The sequence below is a fragment of the Cottoperca gobio genome, chromosome 5 (genome assembly GCF_900634415.1).
Source record: "Cottoperca gobio chromosome 5, fCotGob3.1, whole genome shotgun sequence".
Taxonomy (NCBI): Eukaryota; Metazoa; Chordata; class Actinopteri; order Perciformes; family Bovichtidae; genus Cottoperca; species Cottoperca gobio.
The window spans coordinates 17,079,254-17,097,456 of record NC_041359.1 but is presented as its reverse complement, the minus strand read 5'-3'; the positions used below and the strand labels follow the sequence as shown (position 1 = coordinate 17,097,456).

At 37.9% G+C, this 18,203-nt stretch overlaps 3 protein-coding genes across 3 annotated transcripts; 2 read left to right on the top strand and 1 right to left on the bottom strand.

The window, feature by feature from the left end:
• Positions 1 to 151: 151 nt before the first annotated feature.
• On the bottom strand, positions 152 to 2,554 carry mrpl20 (mitochondrial ribosomal protein L20). Its single transcript, XM_029431323.1, has 4 exons — positions 2,286 to 2,554; positions 1,941 to 2,051; positions 1,423 to 1,500; positions 152 to 1,324 (listed from the first exon to the last, which is right to left on the bottom strand). The coding sequence occupies exons 1-4, from the start codon at positions 2,370 to 2,372 to the stop codon at positions 1,151 to 1,153; spliced, it is 450 nt and encodes a 149-aa protein (XP_029287183.1). The 5' UTR covers positions 2,373 to 2,554; the 3' UTR covers positions 152 to 1,150.
• A 753-nt stretch (positions 2,555 to 3,307) lies between these two features.
• On the top strand, positions 3,308 to 8,405 carry sdhb (succinate dehydrogenase complex, subunit B, iron sulfur (Ip)). Its single transcript, XM_029431303.1, has 8 exons — positions 3,308 to 3,464; positions 4,215 to 4,348; positions 5,245 to 5,330; positions 5,957 to 6,093; positions 6,535 to 6,651; positions 6,739 to 6,840; positions 6,954 to 7,076; positions 7,847 to 8,405. Exons 1-8 carry the CDS (start codon positions 3,393 to 3,395, stop codon positions 7,925 to 7,927), a joined length of 852 nt encoding a protein of 283 aa, XP_029287163.1. The 5' UTR covers positions 3,308 to 3,392; the 3' UTR covers positions 7,928 to 8,405.
• A 3,702-nt stretch (positions 8,406 to 12,107) lies between these two features.
• Positions 12,108 to 18,165, top strand: mfap2 (microfibril associated protein 2). Its single transcript, XM_029431319.1, has 9 exons — positions 12,108 to 12,198; positions 13,971 to 14,032; positions 15,136 to 15,183; positions 15,590 to 15,616; positions 15,711 to 15,791; positions 15,891 to 15,932; positions 16,004 to 16,091; positions 16,817 to 16,890; positions 17,388 to 18,165. The coding sequence occupies exons 2-9, from the start codon at positions 14,002 to 14,004 to the stop codon at positions 17,489 to 17,491; spliced, it is 495 nt and encodes a 164-aa protein (XP_029287179.1). The 5' UTR covers positions 12,108 to 12,198; positions 13,971 to 14,001; the 3' UTR covers positions 17,492 to 18,165.
• Positions 18,166 to 18,203: the final 38 nt, after the last annotated feature.

The following is an 18,203-nucleotide window of genomic DNA, read 5'->3' as shown; positions in this document are numbered from 1 at the left end:
ACCTCTGGTTGATTGAATAACGATAATTGTTTCTAAGATTTTGATACTTTGCATCGTGTGTACAATCATGTAGGGACATCATAGCAGCCAACATTAAAGCTACAGATGACTAATCTAAAATAAAATAAAATAAAAGACAGGATGAGAAATATATATATCAAAAATGTTTAATGAATAAACATTCAGAGGACAACCTCACCACAACAAATGGCAAAATATATATTTACACAAAGACAAAAGTCATTATCACAGGCTTGAGGTCTTACCAACCTCCAAAAAAACTCACAATCAGCATCCAATCATAACTTAATAAAAAGTTTGCATTATGCAAACACAGGGAGGTTTGTGGAAATGTGTTAAATCACGATACTGGAGGTGATCAGGACGGCTGTAGAGGAGCATTCTGTAGGTAACACTGTAAAAGTCTGGCACACATGATAGAGACGTAGGACTGAAATCAGTGAACGGGGCAGAAGCAGACTGTGGACAAACAATTACTATGAAGTTTAATGTCAGCTGCCATCTTGGATTATGATTATGTCCTTGTTATGACACAAGAGTTCACACTTTCAGAAATATTCTTCAATCAACCCTAAACTTTACTTGAAATGGATCACCTGAAATTATTTTTGAAAAGTATTTAGGAGCTGCCCATTGCCCGCATTGACAGCAAGGGCCTTAATAAAAGCAGAAGGCATTTTCATTTGTCAAATCTGTTTTCATGAATGCACTGCTTTTGGACACCACAATCACAGCATGGGTGCAGGGGAGAACTCTGATCAGCCATCAGTTGACACTTTTCCACCCACATATGGTGAACAGCCCCTGGTGCAGAGACGTCGTTAAGCATGGAGCAGCCCTGGTACAGAGTGCTGCAGGAATGAGTCCTAAGACCCGGAAATGAGTCAGCATTTTTGCATTTTCAGTTCCCTCCTCTTAAAGTCAATGTGTTTTTGGTTAGATGCCTGAAAAAAGCTCTGTGGATCAATAAAGTACCACAAAAATAAACAACATTATTTATTTAAATTAATCTTATATTTTTAAATGAAAATAAATTAGATGAAGCACAACCGTAAAGCAAGGAGGCAAGTGTGTGCTGGACATCTTCACAATCCAAGACCACCGCTCTTTAAACCACATACCAAGTCCTTTACTGTAGCATAACAACACGGGAGAAGACACCAGAAGGCTCTTTGCCGTCACCCAACGCTGCTCGGAAGCCTTCCTCTTGCCGAGCCCGCGCCACCTTTGCAAGTGAGAGGAATGACCGAGGTTCTGTGATGGCCAGGTCGCTGATCACACGTCTGTTGAGCTGAACGCTGGTCTGTATGGAGGAAGAGAGGAAATATGTCACATACAAACAAAGTGAATAAAAAGCATAAAGAGGACTGGTGCAAGACCGTAACATTCAGCACAACTAACCTTGGTGAGGTTGTGCATAAGGACGGGATACTTCATGCCGTGCTCTCGTGAAGCTGCTGCAATGCGTGTGATCCAGAGCTGAAGATATAAGAGCACAAAAGTATCTTTATTAGTGGAGATGTAGGTACACGTACAGTATCCAAAAGTGACCAATATCTCCACAACTTAAGTTTTCTTTATTGATTACCTTGCTCAATTAACAACATTATTCTTCTACTGGGATTGCAAAGACAGCAACATTTTAATAAGTAGCAGAACAGACTGGAGGTGGGAGTTGACAACCTTTTTGACATGTGACCCCCTAAAACAATGTCTACTTGTGACTAATCACAAGATATGGTCGTAGTGTTGAAATGATTTGTGATAAGTTGAACAAAAAAGTAATTTTTCCTTCTTGCCATTATATTGAAGGATTTTTAGGGCCCAGAAGAGGTTGAAATCTACCTACCCACCCATCTAATGTCATCTCAAATCTGTGCACTGCCAGGACATTTACATTTGAGAGTCAAGTGTCTCACCGTCCTCATGTTGCGTTTCTTCAGTTTCCGACCTAAAGTGGCGTAGACGAAAGCTCTCCTGACCGCCTTCACAGCCAGACTGTAGCAGCGGTTCTTCCTGCCTCTGAAGTGCTGAAATTACAACCATTATTTATGCTGTTAATATTACATTACAATAACGGGGCATCTTGCTAACACAACCAAACAGCATGGCTCATCTCTACACAGCAGAACAAATATAGCAAATGACTAATTGTTTTTCTGTTTTAACAGTGTGTACCACACAGACTACAACTTGACAAATAATATCACAACAGTATGGAGCAGCTTTTACCCATCTTCTCCAAGAAATAGTCGTGGCCTTACCCGTGCATTTTTGAGAACTTCTTGAACTTTCCAGTATCTGTCAGGCCCACGGCTTCTGATCCAACAAGACAACGACAGGAACACCATGTCGGTTCTTCACCACAGTCTCCTCTTTAACAGAATTAAACAATATGGAAGTGACCTTAGCACAGCTCCACTTGTAAAGAGACTGTGTGTTGTGTGGGTTCAATTCAACACGCTGTGCTACGACAGAGGCGCACTGGGTTCGTTCGATTTAGCGGCCTGGACATAGTTTCTGCCTGTGTCCTCTGCTCCGCCCGGGATTTACTGAGATGAGCTAGCAATTTCTATGAAAAAAAATAAAAATAATAATAATAATAATAATAATAATAATAATAATAATAATAATAATAATAATAATAATAATAATAATAATAATAATAAGTGTAGTATATGAGTATTTATCTTGGATAATATTGTCTGTAATTTTGAACTTCTTCTGTATTTATTTATTTTTTAGGTTCAACACCATAGATTGTATAAATTTAACACAATATATGAAGAAAAGAAAGAGTATTTTCTAATCAATTACATTATCATTTTTGCAAAGTTTTACATTTCTAAATGTAAATTTGTTAAAGTAAAACATTAGTTTTATGTTTTTAAGGAATACATAACTATCAAAACTGTGAGACTGTGCTCCCAATTTAATGTTTTTACTTAAGTTATTATATAGTTATTTATGTTTTTTTAATTTAATTTAATTTAATTTAACTTCATTTTATGTTTCCCTCCATCCCACCATGTGCTCTTATATTTACGCATCTATCTGTTTAATTTGAAATAGTTTATTTGTTATCTATTATTATATTTTAAAAAATAATAATAATAATAAACCATAATTCCACTTTAAAAATAAAAGCATTGACATAAAAAATAAAATAAAAACATGGATAACTATGGGTAAACAAACAATGAAAGACTGAACATAATGTCAATCAAGTCAAACAAAACCAGGCTCTTCCTGTGTGTGATGGTTGTAAAACCGGTAGACGCCGTCCCGAAAACACGCGATCCCACCGGAGCCGTGACGCAGCCTCGGTGGATGCTGGGACAGCAGGCGGTGGAGGTCAGAGAAACTCCAAAATGTCCGCTGCTTGTCTGACGTCCTTGAGCCGCTGTGGTGTTTTGGCGTTCCGCTCCCCCGCAGGACTGGTGGTATGTAGAAATTAAACATTATAATGAATACACAGTTTCAATTAGCCGTTATTGTCAGTTACCGTTTCTGTCATGGCTTTGCGTAGAGTAACGTCACATCATAGCTACGACGCTTTCCATATTGACAGCAGAGGGCTCCGTCTAAGCCCTGAAGTGCCTGTTACGTATTCTAGCTACTAGCTAGCTAACGTTAGCTCTCACTGTAAACTGTAGTTAGACTCAACAATAACTTTTTTAACGTTTTAATGTCTTCTTTATGGGCTGTTGTGTGTCAAGCTTCCAATGTAGCCGATTAAAAGCCACGTAAACACGCAACGTGCCACGAAACCAGTTAAACGAATGTGTAAACATTGTTCAGCTAATTATACTAGTTAATAATGCTAATTATAATAAAGCATAATTCAGTCAAAATAAACAACCAGACTAAATGGATTATTTATACATTAGCAATGTGTAATAGTAGTTTATCAAATGACGTCACTTGTGTCGTAAAATCAAGAGTGATGGATATTTACTTATTTTTTGTGCTTTAACAAATGTTCACTGATGTTGCAGTTGTACAAGCTTAATGTTAAGCTATATTTAAGTGATCAAAAACAGAAGGTCCACTGATATTTAGAAGGACAAGAGTAAAGTAGAGGTAATGTTATTCTTAGTTTATAATCAAATGTACATGTATTAGCTTAGTGTTTTAGTGAAAACCGTAGTATGAAAATAACCTTGTATTTTCACTCTTGTCCCTGCTGTCAGGCGGTGCGGTATGCCCAAACAGCAGCGGCTCCAGCCGCTCAGCCCAGAATAAAGAAGTTCCAGGTGTACAGATGGGACCCAGACACTCCAGGGGACAAACCCCGCATGCAGACCTACGACATTGACCTCAACACGTAGGTGTTACAGCTCTTGCCTCTGTCTTGAGCCTAGTACAGTGCGTGTGTGCAGTGTTAATCTGCGTTCTCATTCATTAGCTACTTAAATACATAAGTGATAATGCACAAAAAGGTTTCCTGATATCGTTAAATGATGGATGAAGTAAAGCTGAATCCATTTTTTTAATATATCAAGACACCTTGGAATGTATTGTTGCTTTTATTCCATGACCACTTATTAAACAAATAGGGAGGTTGAGTTCAAATGAATTAGCATCCAGTCAAACAACAATTATCTTTCACCATTGTGTGTGTGTGTGTGTGTGTGTGTGTGTGTGTGTGTGTATGTATATATATATATATATATATATATATATATATATATATATATATATATATATATATATATATATATATATATATATATATATATATAATTTTATTAGTAAGAGGTTCAGTGAAGAGGACTCTGACGACTTTTTGAGCTCATTTCTGTTTATCTTTTATATTGTTTTACTGCATAATATGGTCCTTATTAATAGCACTGCTATTACCTGATCATGGTCACTTGCACTGGTGGAGGCCTATTTTATAGTGAAGTTCAAAGCAGTACCCAAGCATGTATACACAGAGAACTGCCTTCAGGTAGATTAAACTCGTGTGGCTCTGACAGCCTGGCATATTTCCAATCCTCTTCCTTCATCTGTTCTCTAATCAGCTTTGGGAAACTTTCATCTCACTTCTGTCAACATGAAGCTGCAGCCAAAAGAGTCCAACATTTAAAAACAAAAATGCTTTAAACCCATAAAACCTGTCAGAGTTGTCTTGTTGGACAAGTACAATTTATCAGAGATGTTTTACACTTTCATGTCTTGACATTCTGGACACACCGGCTTGTTTTGTTCTTCATGTAGTTGTGGCCCGATGGTTCTTGATGCCCTGATCAAGATCAAAAATGACATGGACCCCACTCTGACCTTCCGCCGCTCCTGCAGAGAAGGTCAGTATACCAGTTTACAAATGCATTAGTCTTTACGTGGTAAAACAATCATTTAATGTGGCATCTAATAATTATGTGTAATTAGTAGTAATCAATTAATATGAACCACACAAAGTCTCATATTGTTTAGATATGTTGGTGCAGCCTCCAATTATTAAGGGTCCATTGGGAACAATTGAAAAAAGACGCGAAGAAAAACACTGTCAGCCTGAGATGTCTGAACTTGACTATACTGACTTGTATCCGTGCAAAGTTTGACACCAGAAAGGTGTTTTCACATTCCTCTACTGAAGGGGGAGAGGTCTGTGCACTTTCCTAAAATCTGAGATTCAAACTTCTGGAGGGGAACTTAAGATGATTCTTCTATTTTATTTTGAAGTCTTCTAAGAGTTCATGCCGACTGCAGGTCATTCAACCATGAAAGATAATGATATACAAACTCCTCTTTATTCTACCAAATAATTACGGTCTTCATTACTCTTCTTTTCCCAACTAAATATATATATTTGTTATTGTTACACCAGACTAGAGAAACGAAATACGCATGTCCAGTATTTTGATTGTCTTCAGATTGTTCTGTCTCAGTAATTATATTAAAAGCTTTTATTATTTTTGTTTGAATGCAGGTATTTGTGGATCCTGCGCAATGAACATTAATGGAGGAAACACGCTCGCCTGTCTCAACAAGATTGACACCAACACTAGCAAGCCATCTAAGATTTACCCTCTGCCACATATGTATGTGGTCAAGGACCTCGTGCCTGTGAGTATTTATCCACCATAACTGACTCCACTGATAACAGATGCTACTTCATTAGTCTTCATGAGTCCTCTGAGTTTTGTTCTTCAGTTATAGTTTTACCCAATCCTAACATTAAATCAGTAAAGACTTTTAAGTTAATCATTAGTTGCCGCTGTATTTTTCTGGAAAATACGTACATGGTAAATTTGGTGTATCTACAACAAATGCAAGTGTTTATCTTTCTGCTTATATTGAAATAATCATTTTGATTTCTAGACTCATGAGTTATATTCCACACTCGAGACATAAATGTGACATAATACCGGATATTACGGTGCTATGAGGTCAACGCTTCCCACTTGATATATTCCTGGCCTTTTGTGAACCAAGTTCCAAATTCCTTTATTGCATTTTTAGGAAGCATTTGTTTTTTTTCATTGTCTTATTCTGACGTGTATGCAGGACATGAGTAACTTCTACGCCCAGTACAAGTCTATCGAACCATACCTGAAGAAGAAGGATGAGGCAAATGAAGGAAAGGAGCAGTACCTGCAGACGGTGGAGGACAGACAGAAACTGGTACGTCCCTGTTTCCATGTTGGTAAAACATAGATGTTTTCCTGTGCCATGAAAATAAATAGCATTCCTTGCTTGTCTCCTGTGTAGGACGGGCTGTACGAATGTATCCTGTGCGCCTGCTGCAGTACGAGCTGCCCCAGCTACTGGTGGAACGGAGACAAATACCTCGGACCCGCTGTGCTGATGCAGGTGTGTGTCTGAGCACAGAAACTTCCAGCAATCACTGACTTACATTCTGAATCTGCTTTAAAAATAAATCACCACACAGATGTAGAGTTCATGGGTTACATCCTGTCTCTCAGGCGTATCGTTGGATGATTGACTCGCGAGACGATTTCACAGAGGAGCGTCTGTCCAAGCTGCAGGATCCTTTCTCCCTCTACCGCTGCCACACCATCATGAACTGCACCAAGACCTGCCCCAAGGTAACCTGTCGGCACACATCTGCAGCCACATGGCACAACGTGTGTATGTTGTGCCGTTCAAATTAGTGTTTCTTTAGTGTTTCTTTTGTCTTTTGTCTTAGTCAAATGTCCTTGTAAGTTTTTATCATCCTGTTTTGTTTTTTTAAATCAAGTTTTAGTTGACATAAATCTGGGTATTTTAGTCTTATATTAGTAAAACATAACTATTTTAGTGTAGTTTAAAGTCAATGAAAACTGACTTTTTAGTCATCACATTACATTTACTGTTTCATTCAATCTAGTCTTGCCAAATTACCCCCCGTTCCTTTCTCCCAAGCCCTGTTGTTATTATTAACTTTTAAATTAAGTAAACGCGTTACTCTGGTTTATTATATTCCTTGTGTTCTTTGTGTGCTGCCGCTGTAGTCCTGATGTGGAGCACGTAGCATAGAAACAAAACTGCTGCATTTAAAAGAAGAAAAACCGATCTACAATATTTCCTCTCCTTCTTTTATCAATGAAAATAAAGAATGATGTTTTTTAAACTACATCTTAGTCTTCAACAATATTCCATGTTGATATAGTCCCAGCGACGGCACGTCTTTAATGTCTCTTATTAGTCATGGGGGGAAAAAAGGAAGTTCATGAACGAAATGAAATGAACACTACTTCAAATACAGATAACATGCTGTTTGTGCTGTTTGTGCTGTTTGTGCTGTTTGTGCTGTTTGTGCTGTTGTGCTGTTTCTTACGTTTCTTACTGCACCTCGTCTGTCTGCTCTTCATTTTAGGGCCTGAACCCAGGAAAAGCGATCGCTGAGATCAAGAAGATGATGGCCACATACACGGAGAAAAAGGCGGCTGCTATCTGAAACCTCAGTTCTCCTCTTGCACAACTTTTCCCTCCATGATAAAATTATATATTGATTTTTATTAAAAATGCTTTTTGAGGTCTGAAGGACCAGTGCACAGGTCGGCTCCACCACCACACGCTGCGACTGCAGTCAGCTGTATGGTGCGTGGTTTGAGGACTTGGTGTAACATAAACGCACATGTACGGTATGAATGCATAAGAGACTGTGTGTGTGTCTGTGTGTGTGTCTGAGTCTGACATGTACCATAACAGAGGTATTTATCTTCAACGCGACTGTATGTGTGTTTGTGCACTTGGGAGATGTGGTGCTGCATATCAAAGTAAAAAGGAGTTTTCTTGCGTGTAAACATTTTTTTGCCTTTTGCTTTTCAGCTTAGCGCTTGCTTCGAAGACATATGTTATATTATGTCCCCTCAGATCCTCCAACATGCCAACAGCAGTCTTTGTTTGGCTGGAAATTAAATGGTTGAATTGCCTGCAGCTGTTATTATTTGATGTCACTGCACACAGTCAGTGGTTAGTGGTTAGTGTCCTCTAGATGTCACTATAGTGCAGCGCCTCAAATGAGTTGCACCATCAACTGCTTCACTGTTATTTTAGTTTAGTTGAATGCAGACATTAGAGTTGATGTTTCTGTAAGATATGATATTTCGTCATGTTTTTAGTTCAGGTCGTTGCATTATTCTAAATGTAAAAAGTTACATGTACTGTAGATGTTGGCGTCTCTCACAGGCAATTCATCCGCTTTGACCTGAAGTGAAAGATTTGTTAGGTATGTGTACATAGTATGTGTACATAGTATGTGTACACATACAAGTAATTTGACTCCGTTTATATTTTACAAGTCAAGCATTCTTGTACACTACAAATAGTGCAAAGAAATACATACTGAATGGATAAACATGCATGTATGTGTATACTGTACGGTGTATACAGCAGGAAGAATGGTGCATTCAGAACAGTAAAAGTATTATAATTATAATGGCAGCAGTGGATGGTTTTGGGATTATTTGTTTGCAGGAGTAACAAAAAACTAAAACTTTATAAATTGATGGATTTTAAAGAAGGGAGTTTGCAGATGAGACGATATGTTATATAAATATATATATATATATACTGTATATATACTGTATAGAATTATTTTTAACTTAAAGACTATCTTGAGGTAATAAATTATAATATTGAGTATTATAATTTATTACTTACAGAGACAGTTTCTTGAGGTAGTAAATTATAATATTAACTTTATATTTTTATTTAAAGAGACAGTATATTGAGGTAGTAAATTATAATATTAACTTTATATTTTTATTTAAAGAGACAGTATATTGAGGTAGTAAATTATAATATTGACTTAATATTTATTTATTTTTAACTTAAAGAGACAGTATCGTGAGGCAATAAATTATAATATTGACTTAATATTTATTTATTTTTAACTTAAAGAGACAGTATCTTGAGGCAAAAAATTATAATATTGACTTAATATTTATTTTCTACTTAAAGAGACAGTTTCTTGAGCTAGCTCTGGCTGCACATATATATTTATATATATATATATATATATATATATATATATATATATATATATATATATATACATATATATTTATATATAGGTATATATTACATATATTATTATATTATATTATATATATATATATATATATATATATATATATATATATATATATATATGTGCCATAATTCACACCAACGCCCCACTGTTTAGTCATCGGCTGCTGTATTTAACATTCTTTTCTTTTTGACTGTGAAAATTATTGTCGTTCATTTGGGTACATGGATTGTGTACTGTTATATATTATATATTACATATATATATATATATTATGTATATACATACATATATATATATATATATGTATATACATATATAATATATATATATATATATACATATCATATACTATATATTTATATCTATATCTATATATGTATATCTTATCTCTATATCTATATAATATATATATATCATATATACTATATATATACTCCATATATATATCATTCTAAATCATATCTCTCTCTAATATCTCTTATCTATATTCTTATATAACTCTCTATCCCTATCTATCTCCATTCTCTCTTATATTCTTTCCTCTCTAATCTCTTTCCATACATATATACCTATCTATATATATATATGTTACATACATATATACATACATACATATATAGAAGGAAGGGGGAGCCCCACTGCTCTCTTTTCTCCTTGCTGCTTTTGTCATGTTGTTTTTAACTCAGACGATCAAAAAAAACCTTAGGCTATTATTAGCAACCCTTCAGACTATTGAGATTCACTTATTGTATCTTTTAAATGTTGGATATCAACATGAGAATCATTGCTGTACTGTATGTGTTCTTTTGGCTACACACCCTGAGGGTCGAATGTATATTTTAGCAGCAATCTACTTTATTATCACTCGTCTCCTTCATTACAGAAATCATGCTGGATTTTGAGGTCTGTTCTACCCCCAGATTAAAGATTTATTTTTCATTTTATTTTACATGAATACTCAATTATAAAACATCAGAAATATTGAAAGATTGATATTTAACAAAATATGCTTCTAATACTGTATATATGAATTTCTATATTGCTGAGATCTATATAAATTGAAGATGTTATAACTTTTATTCTATGAAGCAGGTGATATACAGTAAATATATAATGCACTATATGTATTTTAAAGATTTTATGTGATGATATGGAGGAAATAAGTGATGTTTTTCCTGGAAATTGTCTGAGAAAAGTATTAAGATTATAATCATAATGTCAAATATATATGTTTCCACAGTGTGTGTTGTGCTGCTCAGTGTCTCAGCAGAATATATGATTTGTAAGTTTACAATATGACTCCTGGGGGAAAAGACTTTCTTGTTGCCGTGCTGGTTATGTTTAGTTGTCTGTGATGTTGCAAGACTCATTCTGTTACCTCGCAGCTCTTTCCTTGTCTTAACAGAGAAACACGTCCGTCTGTTGTTTAAAAACACTTTATTGTCTCCGCTGAAAACCCCATACCTCCTAAAATGTTCCACTTTTAAGGAGATCATATAGTTGCGTAACTGTGGCCAAGTAGTGAGAAAAGAGATTTATTTTAAACACATTTCTACATGTAAATCATGCTGATTTTGCCCCTTTTCATCAATAATAATGATGCTGTAAATCACATAATACAGGATGAATATGTGCCATAATTCACACCAACGCACTGTTTAGTCATCGGCTGCTTCTCTCTGCTGTATTTAACTATCTTTCTTTTGACTGTTTGTGTGAAAATATTGTCGTCATTTGGGTACATGGATTGTGTACTGTTTACTTATGCAGTGGGAAAAGAGAGGAAACGATGCAGCCTCTATGGGAGTCTTAATGCAGTTAATTCAACACATATTTTAAATCTATCCTTAATAAAAGCACACTCCTGTTTCTACCTAATTTAAGACATAAATGTTTCTGTTATGCATTCTTGTCCTGTCTTCTGTATTTGTCAACCTAAATAAACTTTTGCACGGTGCAAAAACATGTCTACACATCCACACTTTTCAAGTCTTTAAAGAAGTACAAAGATCAGTGTTGAATCTGAGTTCCCCTTAAAATGTCACGTATCTGTCAAATGATGTCTTCTTTGTGCAAAGTGAGAATAAAGCTACAGTATACCAGAATATTTCTGGAATATCTAATGTGCGTGGTTTCTATTTAGTTCTTTCCTCTCCTTTGCTCCGCTCTGTGTGCGCACGTGTGTGTACGTCAACTGCGGAGGAGCGAAGGAGACAGTACAAACTGGAACGTGCACATACATTAGATCAATAACATAAGCGTTTAGTTTATTTAATAAAAGAGCACCTGTCAATGTGAAAAGTGAGTTGTGAATAATTTATTTATTTTATTTTTTAACACACCTTGAATTTCGGGGGGGGTGCCGTTGGCGGGGTGCAGCGTCCCTCCAAGACAATGGTAGGGGAAACACTGCAATAAGGACAGAGATTAGAAAAGAGCAATTCAATTGACCTCAGTTCTTACTAAAAATGGTGCCATGTGGGTATGACCTCAGGCCCTGACAGGCAGCCGGTCTCGGGATCACCCTGATCTTGTTGCAGGTCGGTGCTGGGACCAGGGGCTGGAGGCTGGGACTGGACGGGGAGGAGACTACAGATGCGGGGTGGTACAATGTTGCGCTGCGAGGTCCTCCTGCACTCAGAGGACGCATGAGAGCTGAGGATAGTCGGAGCAAACGGAAGCAAAGTTGGGTAAGAAACTCTGAAACAACGTGTTTTGTTAAGTTGAACCTCCTTTATTTATATAATTTATTTGATGCATGTGTGTGCTCTGATATTTCAGAAGACTTAACTTGAGTTGCATATGTGCTCAGAATTATGGAAGAAAAAAAAATAGATGTGAGGTGATTGTGCACAGATTGCATGCAGCCCACTCTACTCTGAAGGACATTAAAGCATCTAAAGCGTTTATCAGTGCACGTAACGTAGACCAAATAATTGCGGGATAATTTGCGTGTATGTTAATGGCTGTTGAGAGCTGACATGTGGTGCTGTGTTTTCACTGGAGAGAAGAAGGAGGAGGGACTTCACAGCTCAGCCTGCAGGAATGGCACTACAATGGAGAGAGAGGGTGCCAAGAGGGAAAACGCAGGGGGAAAAAAATCAGTTGCTTCCAGAGGCTGGGGGTCGATGAGGGCACATGGGAAGATGATTTAGTTGTCATAGCTGCATACAAACAAAAGGTGGTACATAGATGACAGCAGTGCATCTCCTGTTGCTGTCCTCAGAAACTCTTACTAATGAGTCTGTGTGTGTGTGTGTGTGTGTGTGTGTGTGTGTGTGTGTGTGTGTGTGTGTGTCTGTGTGTGTGTGTGTGTCTGTGTGTAGGTGGGGGGGGGGAGACGGGGTCTCTAGCTGGGAAGGGAAGGACTCAATGGAGAGAGGGGGGGGTTAATCGCTCCCAGATGTGTGCTGTGAAAACATATGGTTTCCGATAGCCACTGTGATGCACAAGAAGAATGTGTGTGTGTGTGTGTGTGTGTGTGTGTGTGTGTGTGTGTGTGTGTGTGTGTGTTTGTGTGTGTGCATGTGTGATGCTGGTACACAAATGCACAGCTTTGTTAATACACTTGCAGAACTTGTGCAAACCGTGTTTCAATCACATTTTGTGTCCAGTGTGTCCTCACAAGCACATATAAAAATCTGTATGCAGTCATAAAGAAAGAAAAGTCCACCGTGTAAAAAGCACAAATTAACTGCTTCATGTTGAGTGTGTGAAACAGCCTGCAGTGCTGCAGCGGAGGAGGAGCATTCATACTTTCCACACAGTGGAAAAGTAGTTAAGGAGCGTTACAGGAGGCTAAGGTAATGGATTTTTACTGTATGCAACACGTTTACAGTGTGACTTCCTGAATGTCATTGACAACTTAACAAAAAAGAGTAATAGCCAGTGAGGTCTTGATGCTGTCAGTGTTCATGTTTTTCTGTCCACATGTCATTTCCACTCAACCTGAGAGGCTCTCGCTTGGTGGAGTGAAAAAGAAAGAAAAGGGGGAAAAGAGGAGGGGGTTCGAGGAAATGACCAGCGAGGGCGACAGAAGGGAAATGAAGGATGTGGAGACAGACGGAGAGAGGGAGGGAGGGATGAAGAAAAGTCAGGGAGAGGGGTGGGGTTGAGGGGTCCTCTGTTTCTTTTCCTGGAATGCAGCCCCGAGACTGTCTGCTGCAGCGAGGAAAAGTAGGAAAACAGAGAGATTGTTCTTAGGAAGACAGACGTGCCACATTCTTGCTGTCAGAGTTTTCTCCCCCTCTTTTTCTTGCCGTGGCTGTTTGGGGCCAGTGGAGGATGAGAGTGGGAGGAAGAGAGAGGGGAGAGCAGTGGGGGGTTGGAAAGGTGACGGAGGGCAGGGGAAAAGAGAGGAGAAGAGAGTTCAGGAGACCAGAGGAATATCCAGCACTAAGCTCTTTATTCCCCTCATGTTTCTTTGTTTTGATTGTTAATACTCTGCTTATCTCCCCTCCAGTGTTAAAGTCAGTCTACCTCCCAGAGTGACCATGAGAGTCCTCCTCCTCATCTGCATGCCAGGTAACTGCACCAACAGTGCACTGAAGCCCCTGAAAACTTGGTTTCAAATGTTAAATTAAATATTCATTACTAAATGTGCAACCATCAAAGTTAAAAGGAATAGTTTCTCGTCTTGGGAGAGAAGAAAATATGAAGCAACAGCCAGCAGAAAGTTAGCTTAGCTTAGCATAAAGATTGCGAACAGGGGAAAATAGCCAGCCTGGCACTTGTCTTGCAGACTTTCTAATGAGGTCAAAGGGGTTCAAACTAAAATGGAATATTTTCCTGATTTGTTTTGCACTAAAGCAAGACAATGTAACTTTTGTAAGTTAATTAAACCTCCTCTAAGAAATTAATATTTGAATCCATAAGAAACGGTTAAAGAAAGTGTTGTTTTTCTATAATCCTGCTGACAAACATACAAACAAACAAACAAAACAACTTGGCAGAGGTAAAATATTTAAAAGTTCATTACTCTCAGGGTTTTTGCTGCCTCAGCCTTACTTGGTCCGGTATGAGCAGTAGCATATGGTGGCTAATGTAAGCAAACGTAAGCTAGATATTGTTGTGTAACTGACTTTACTGAGTCACTTCATTGACATTATTATGACTTCTACTCGTGCCACTGTACCCAGTTCCAGGAATCGTTGAACATCAAAAATGGCATTATAGTTGAATTAAAGCGAGACTACTATATGTAACTTTTCAAAGACAAAATATGTTATTTCTTGTACAAATCAAAAGCTATATTGAAAAGCAATTAAACACACCATGGCTCAATTCAAAACACATGTATCCTTTACTAACTGTGGCTGCAGGAGGCAGTTACAGGGGGAAAGAAACTAGTGTAACAATAGCACATAATGTAATTTACACAATAACCAGCTTATGTATGCAAATATTACCTAACGATAGTCATACTAGACTAAGTACGGCTGCAGCAGCAAAACCTTTTAAAAAATGTAATTAAACCAAAAGTCAAAGTAGAATTTAGAAAACACCTGAAGAAAGTGCTTGTGCATGATAAAGGTACTCAGAGAACAGTAATTACTGACTTTCCCTCCCCTGTAATTCACTCATCACCTCATCTTTGTGATGACTTTATTGTTCTGAAATGTCAACAGTTCTGCTGCTCGCCCAGGCTCAGTACCAGGAACCCTTTCCTTTTCTGGGTGAGTTCATTAAGAGAGTATTGGCTTTGATTGTTCCAGCTCAGCGTCGGTTTATATCAGAGCTCTGCACATCTGTTCCCGATCTTTTGTTGTCCTCTGATGTGTCACCTAGCCTCGAGGATTTCTCTCCTCCCCATGTTATTTACCACCCGCATAGCAACTGTTGTCACAGTGTAAATAGCACTTTGACCACTCTGCATGTTCTTATTTTTAAACATCTTGCATATGAAGTCATGCATTACACCCTCACAAACTGCTTGTTTTGTTCAGTTTTGGCGTGCAGGTGGTTTATTTTATGTGGCGCGGTGCTTTGTGCTGCGTGTTTGGGAAGAACTGACTGTAATTGGTTTCACAATGTGGATCTCATGAAACTATTTTCTCTCCTGCTGCTTTCATGGCTTCACAGAGGACTATGGGCCGGATTATTTTCAAGGTGAAGACATTTTAGGTTCTTAGAAATGTTCCCTGATGTTAGTAGCTAAACATCAGTGAGTTTTATATAAAGTTATCCTCACGCTTTTTTCCAGAGTCTGAAAATCCCGAATCTCTTCCTGGAACCTACCAACAACAGGTTCGACTGGAGCCAGTGGTCCGTCCAGAAAAATCAGGTATATCTGAACTCTCCTCATGTCAGTCAGGATATTTAACAATAGTTTGTATTGTGTCTGGAACTCATTTGTAAATGTTGTTTTCCATGTGAATATCAGAGTCCGAAGTGGAGACGGAGCCCACAGAGCCTGGCCCTCTTGGTAAGAAACATTTTGAACGATAATCAGTTTAGTTTAAGTGGAGAAGTTATTTTGCTGTGTTTGATTTCCAGATTGCAGAGAGGAGCAGTATCCCTGCACCAGGCTTTATTCTGTTCACAAGCCATGCAAGCAGTGCCTGAACAGCCTCTGCTTCTACAGGTACGCTCTGAAATGACCTTTAAACGAGCAGATCACCGCACAATGACAAACCAGTCATTATGTCTTTGCCCTTTTATCAGTCAAAACCTCTTTATGGGACAAACAAACTGTCAGTCACTCGCTGTAGCCTTTCTCAAGAGTCAGTATTTACCTCATTTAAACGTATACTGTTCTCTTAAGTAATGCATGAGTTTTGGTCTCTTCTACGGCAAATATCAGTGAGTAAATATAGAAGTAAATGTAGGACTTTTGAAAATAAAATGCATTTATGTGACTACTGTTTAGCGACGGCAGGATTTTATGTTTCTTGAGTGTAAATGTACAATAAATTGTTTAGGAAAAGTCTAATTTGCTGTTTTGTTGTTCTACAAATTTAAAGTACAGGTAAGGATAAGGATATTTCTCTTTAGAAATCATTACTCAAACAGAAGTAAAGTGCGTTTGTTGGGGAATATTTAATACACATTTGGTGCTCTAGACAGTATTTACAGCAGCAGGACAGTATATGTGAGATCGCCTACAATACCAACGTTTATTGTAATAAAGAAACATGTGATCTAATGCAACAGTGTGACTCACTGATGTGTTTACTGATGGAGCTCTGTGGCACAGAGGAATACGTTGTATCAGGTTTTGGATACACAGACAATACAATTTTCTTTAAGTAGAGTTTTAACTGATATGAAAATCTTTGTCTTGTGACCTCTACATATGTTTCCATTTAGTTTGCGACGGGTGTACGTCATCAACAAGGAGGTTTGCGTGAGGACTGTGTGTGCACATGAAGAGCTGCTCAGAGGTGCGTTCAGCGCATTCTGCATTTCTTTGTGTTTGTATATTGAGACTTGTTATTTTAGATTCTGATGTATTTACTGGAGACCACACATGGTGGTATGGAGTACAAACATAAAAAACAAAACCGCAGTAAACAAGCAGAAGAGATCTTTAGCACAAACTAAGTCATTTAAAGAGAGGCAGAACATTACTCAGAAAAGCCTCCATACCATCCTTGGTTTATGTCTGTAATAAAAGTATCAGTTTAAACATAGACGGATGGTTTACAAAGTATTTTGGGAGGAACTTCTTTCTATTCTGAACAATGTTTGTGTTTTTTACATTCAAACAAAACATGATATTCATCCCCCAGACATTTGTCAATACATAGATGACAACTTTTGTACTTTCCTGTTATTTTAAGTATGTTGCTGCTACCCAGAGATGCAAGCAGCCTATCCATACCTGCTGTTTTCACAAACTAGATACTTTCCCAACTTAACTCCGTCTCTCTGTGTTTAGCGGACATGTGTCGTGATCAGTTCTCTCGCTGCGGCGTGGCAGCGCTGAGCGGCCAGTGTTCATCAATAGGAGGAAGCTGCGGGAAGAGCTGCGGTGGCTGCTGATTGAGTACAGAGTTCAGGGACACTACCTGCCCAGATACTGCCGCTTTTTCTTCCACCCATCCACATCCTCTTCCTGCTCCCACCTCTCCTGCCTTTTGACTCTTCCTCTACAACTTATTACTCCTGTGCGAAAAGCACTTTTCTGTCGTGTTTATCTTTGTCTCGTCTGCCCAGTTGATCCTGTGTGTATGGATGAGTATTCTCCAAAGAACATTGATGATTGTATAGATCACTGGTGCTATAAAATCACCACACTGGTGCTATAAAAACTATTAGAGAAGCACATTAAAACTGCGGAACATCTTTTTTCTATTTTTGTTTTTGGCATATTGTACCGTATTAATCTCATGCTTTGTGTTTGTTAATGTTACTGTACTGAAAAGCAGTGTAATGATGATCAACTCATCAGTGGTGCCCACTGGGCACTGACATCAGACAAACCTAATCATTATCCAGCCATGGTAGATCATGACATGTGTAGTGAGTGACCTCAGTTTTTGTACTACTGCCACCTGGATCTGTGCTTAGCAACCAAGCAGCAAGCTTATATCAATATATTCCAGTGGCAACAAGTGCTTTAAAAAGGCATCTCGCAAACAGCCTCTGTACTACTGCTTTGTAAAACTGTCACTATAAAGACTGAGAAAAATAAATAAACTTTTTTTTTTACTACAGCTGTTCATTGTGTGATTGAGTCATCGCCGTAACGTAA

Bases quoted from the DNA above. Each gene is read 5' to 3' on its own strand.
- mrpl20 (XM_029431323.1), bottom strand. From the start codon at position 2,372: ATGGTGTTCCTGTCGTTGTCTTGTTGGATCAGAAGCCGTGGGCCTGAC. The intron at 2,052-2,285 runs GTAAGGCCACGA...TTGTAATTTCAG, and splicing joins AAGTTCTCAAAAATGCACGG to CACTTCAGAGGCAGGAAGAA. The intron at 1,325-1,422 runs GTTAGTTGTGCT...TCCTCCATACAG, and splicing joins TTATGCACAACCTCACCAAG to ACCAGCGTTCAGCTCAACAG.
- sdhb (XM_029431303.1), top strand. From the start codon at position 3,393: ATGTCCGCTGCTTGTCTGACGTCCTTGAGCCGCTGTGGTGTTTTGGCG. The intron at 3,465-4,214 runs GTATGTAGAAAT...CCCTGCTGTCAG, and splicing joins GCTCCCCCGCAGGACTGGTG to GCGGTGCGGTATGCCCAAAC. The intron at 5,331-5,956 runs GTCAGTATACCA...GTTTGAATGCAG, and splicing joins CCGCCGCTCCTGCAGAGAAG to GTATTTGTGGATCCTGCGCA.
- mfap2 (XM_029431319.1), top strand. From the start codon at position 14,002: ATGAGAGTCCTCCTCCTCATCTGCATGCCAG. The intron at 15,184-15,589 runs GTGAGTTCATTA...ATGGCTTCACAG, and splicing joins GGAACCCTTTCCTTTTCTGG to AGGACTATGGGCCGGATTAT. The intron at 15,617-15,710 runs GTGAAGACATTT...GCTTTTTTCCAG, and splicing joins TGGGCCGGATTATTTTCAAG to AGTCTGAAAATCCCGAATCT.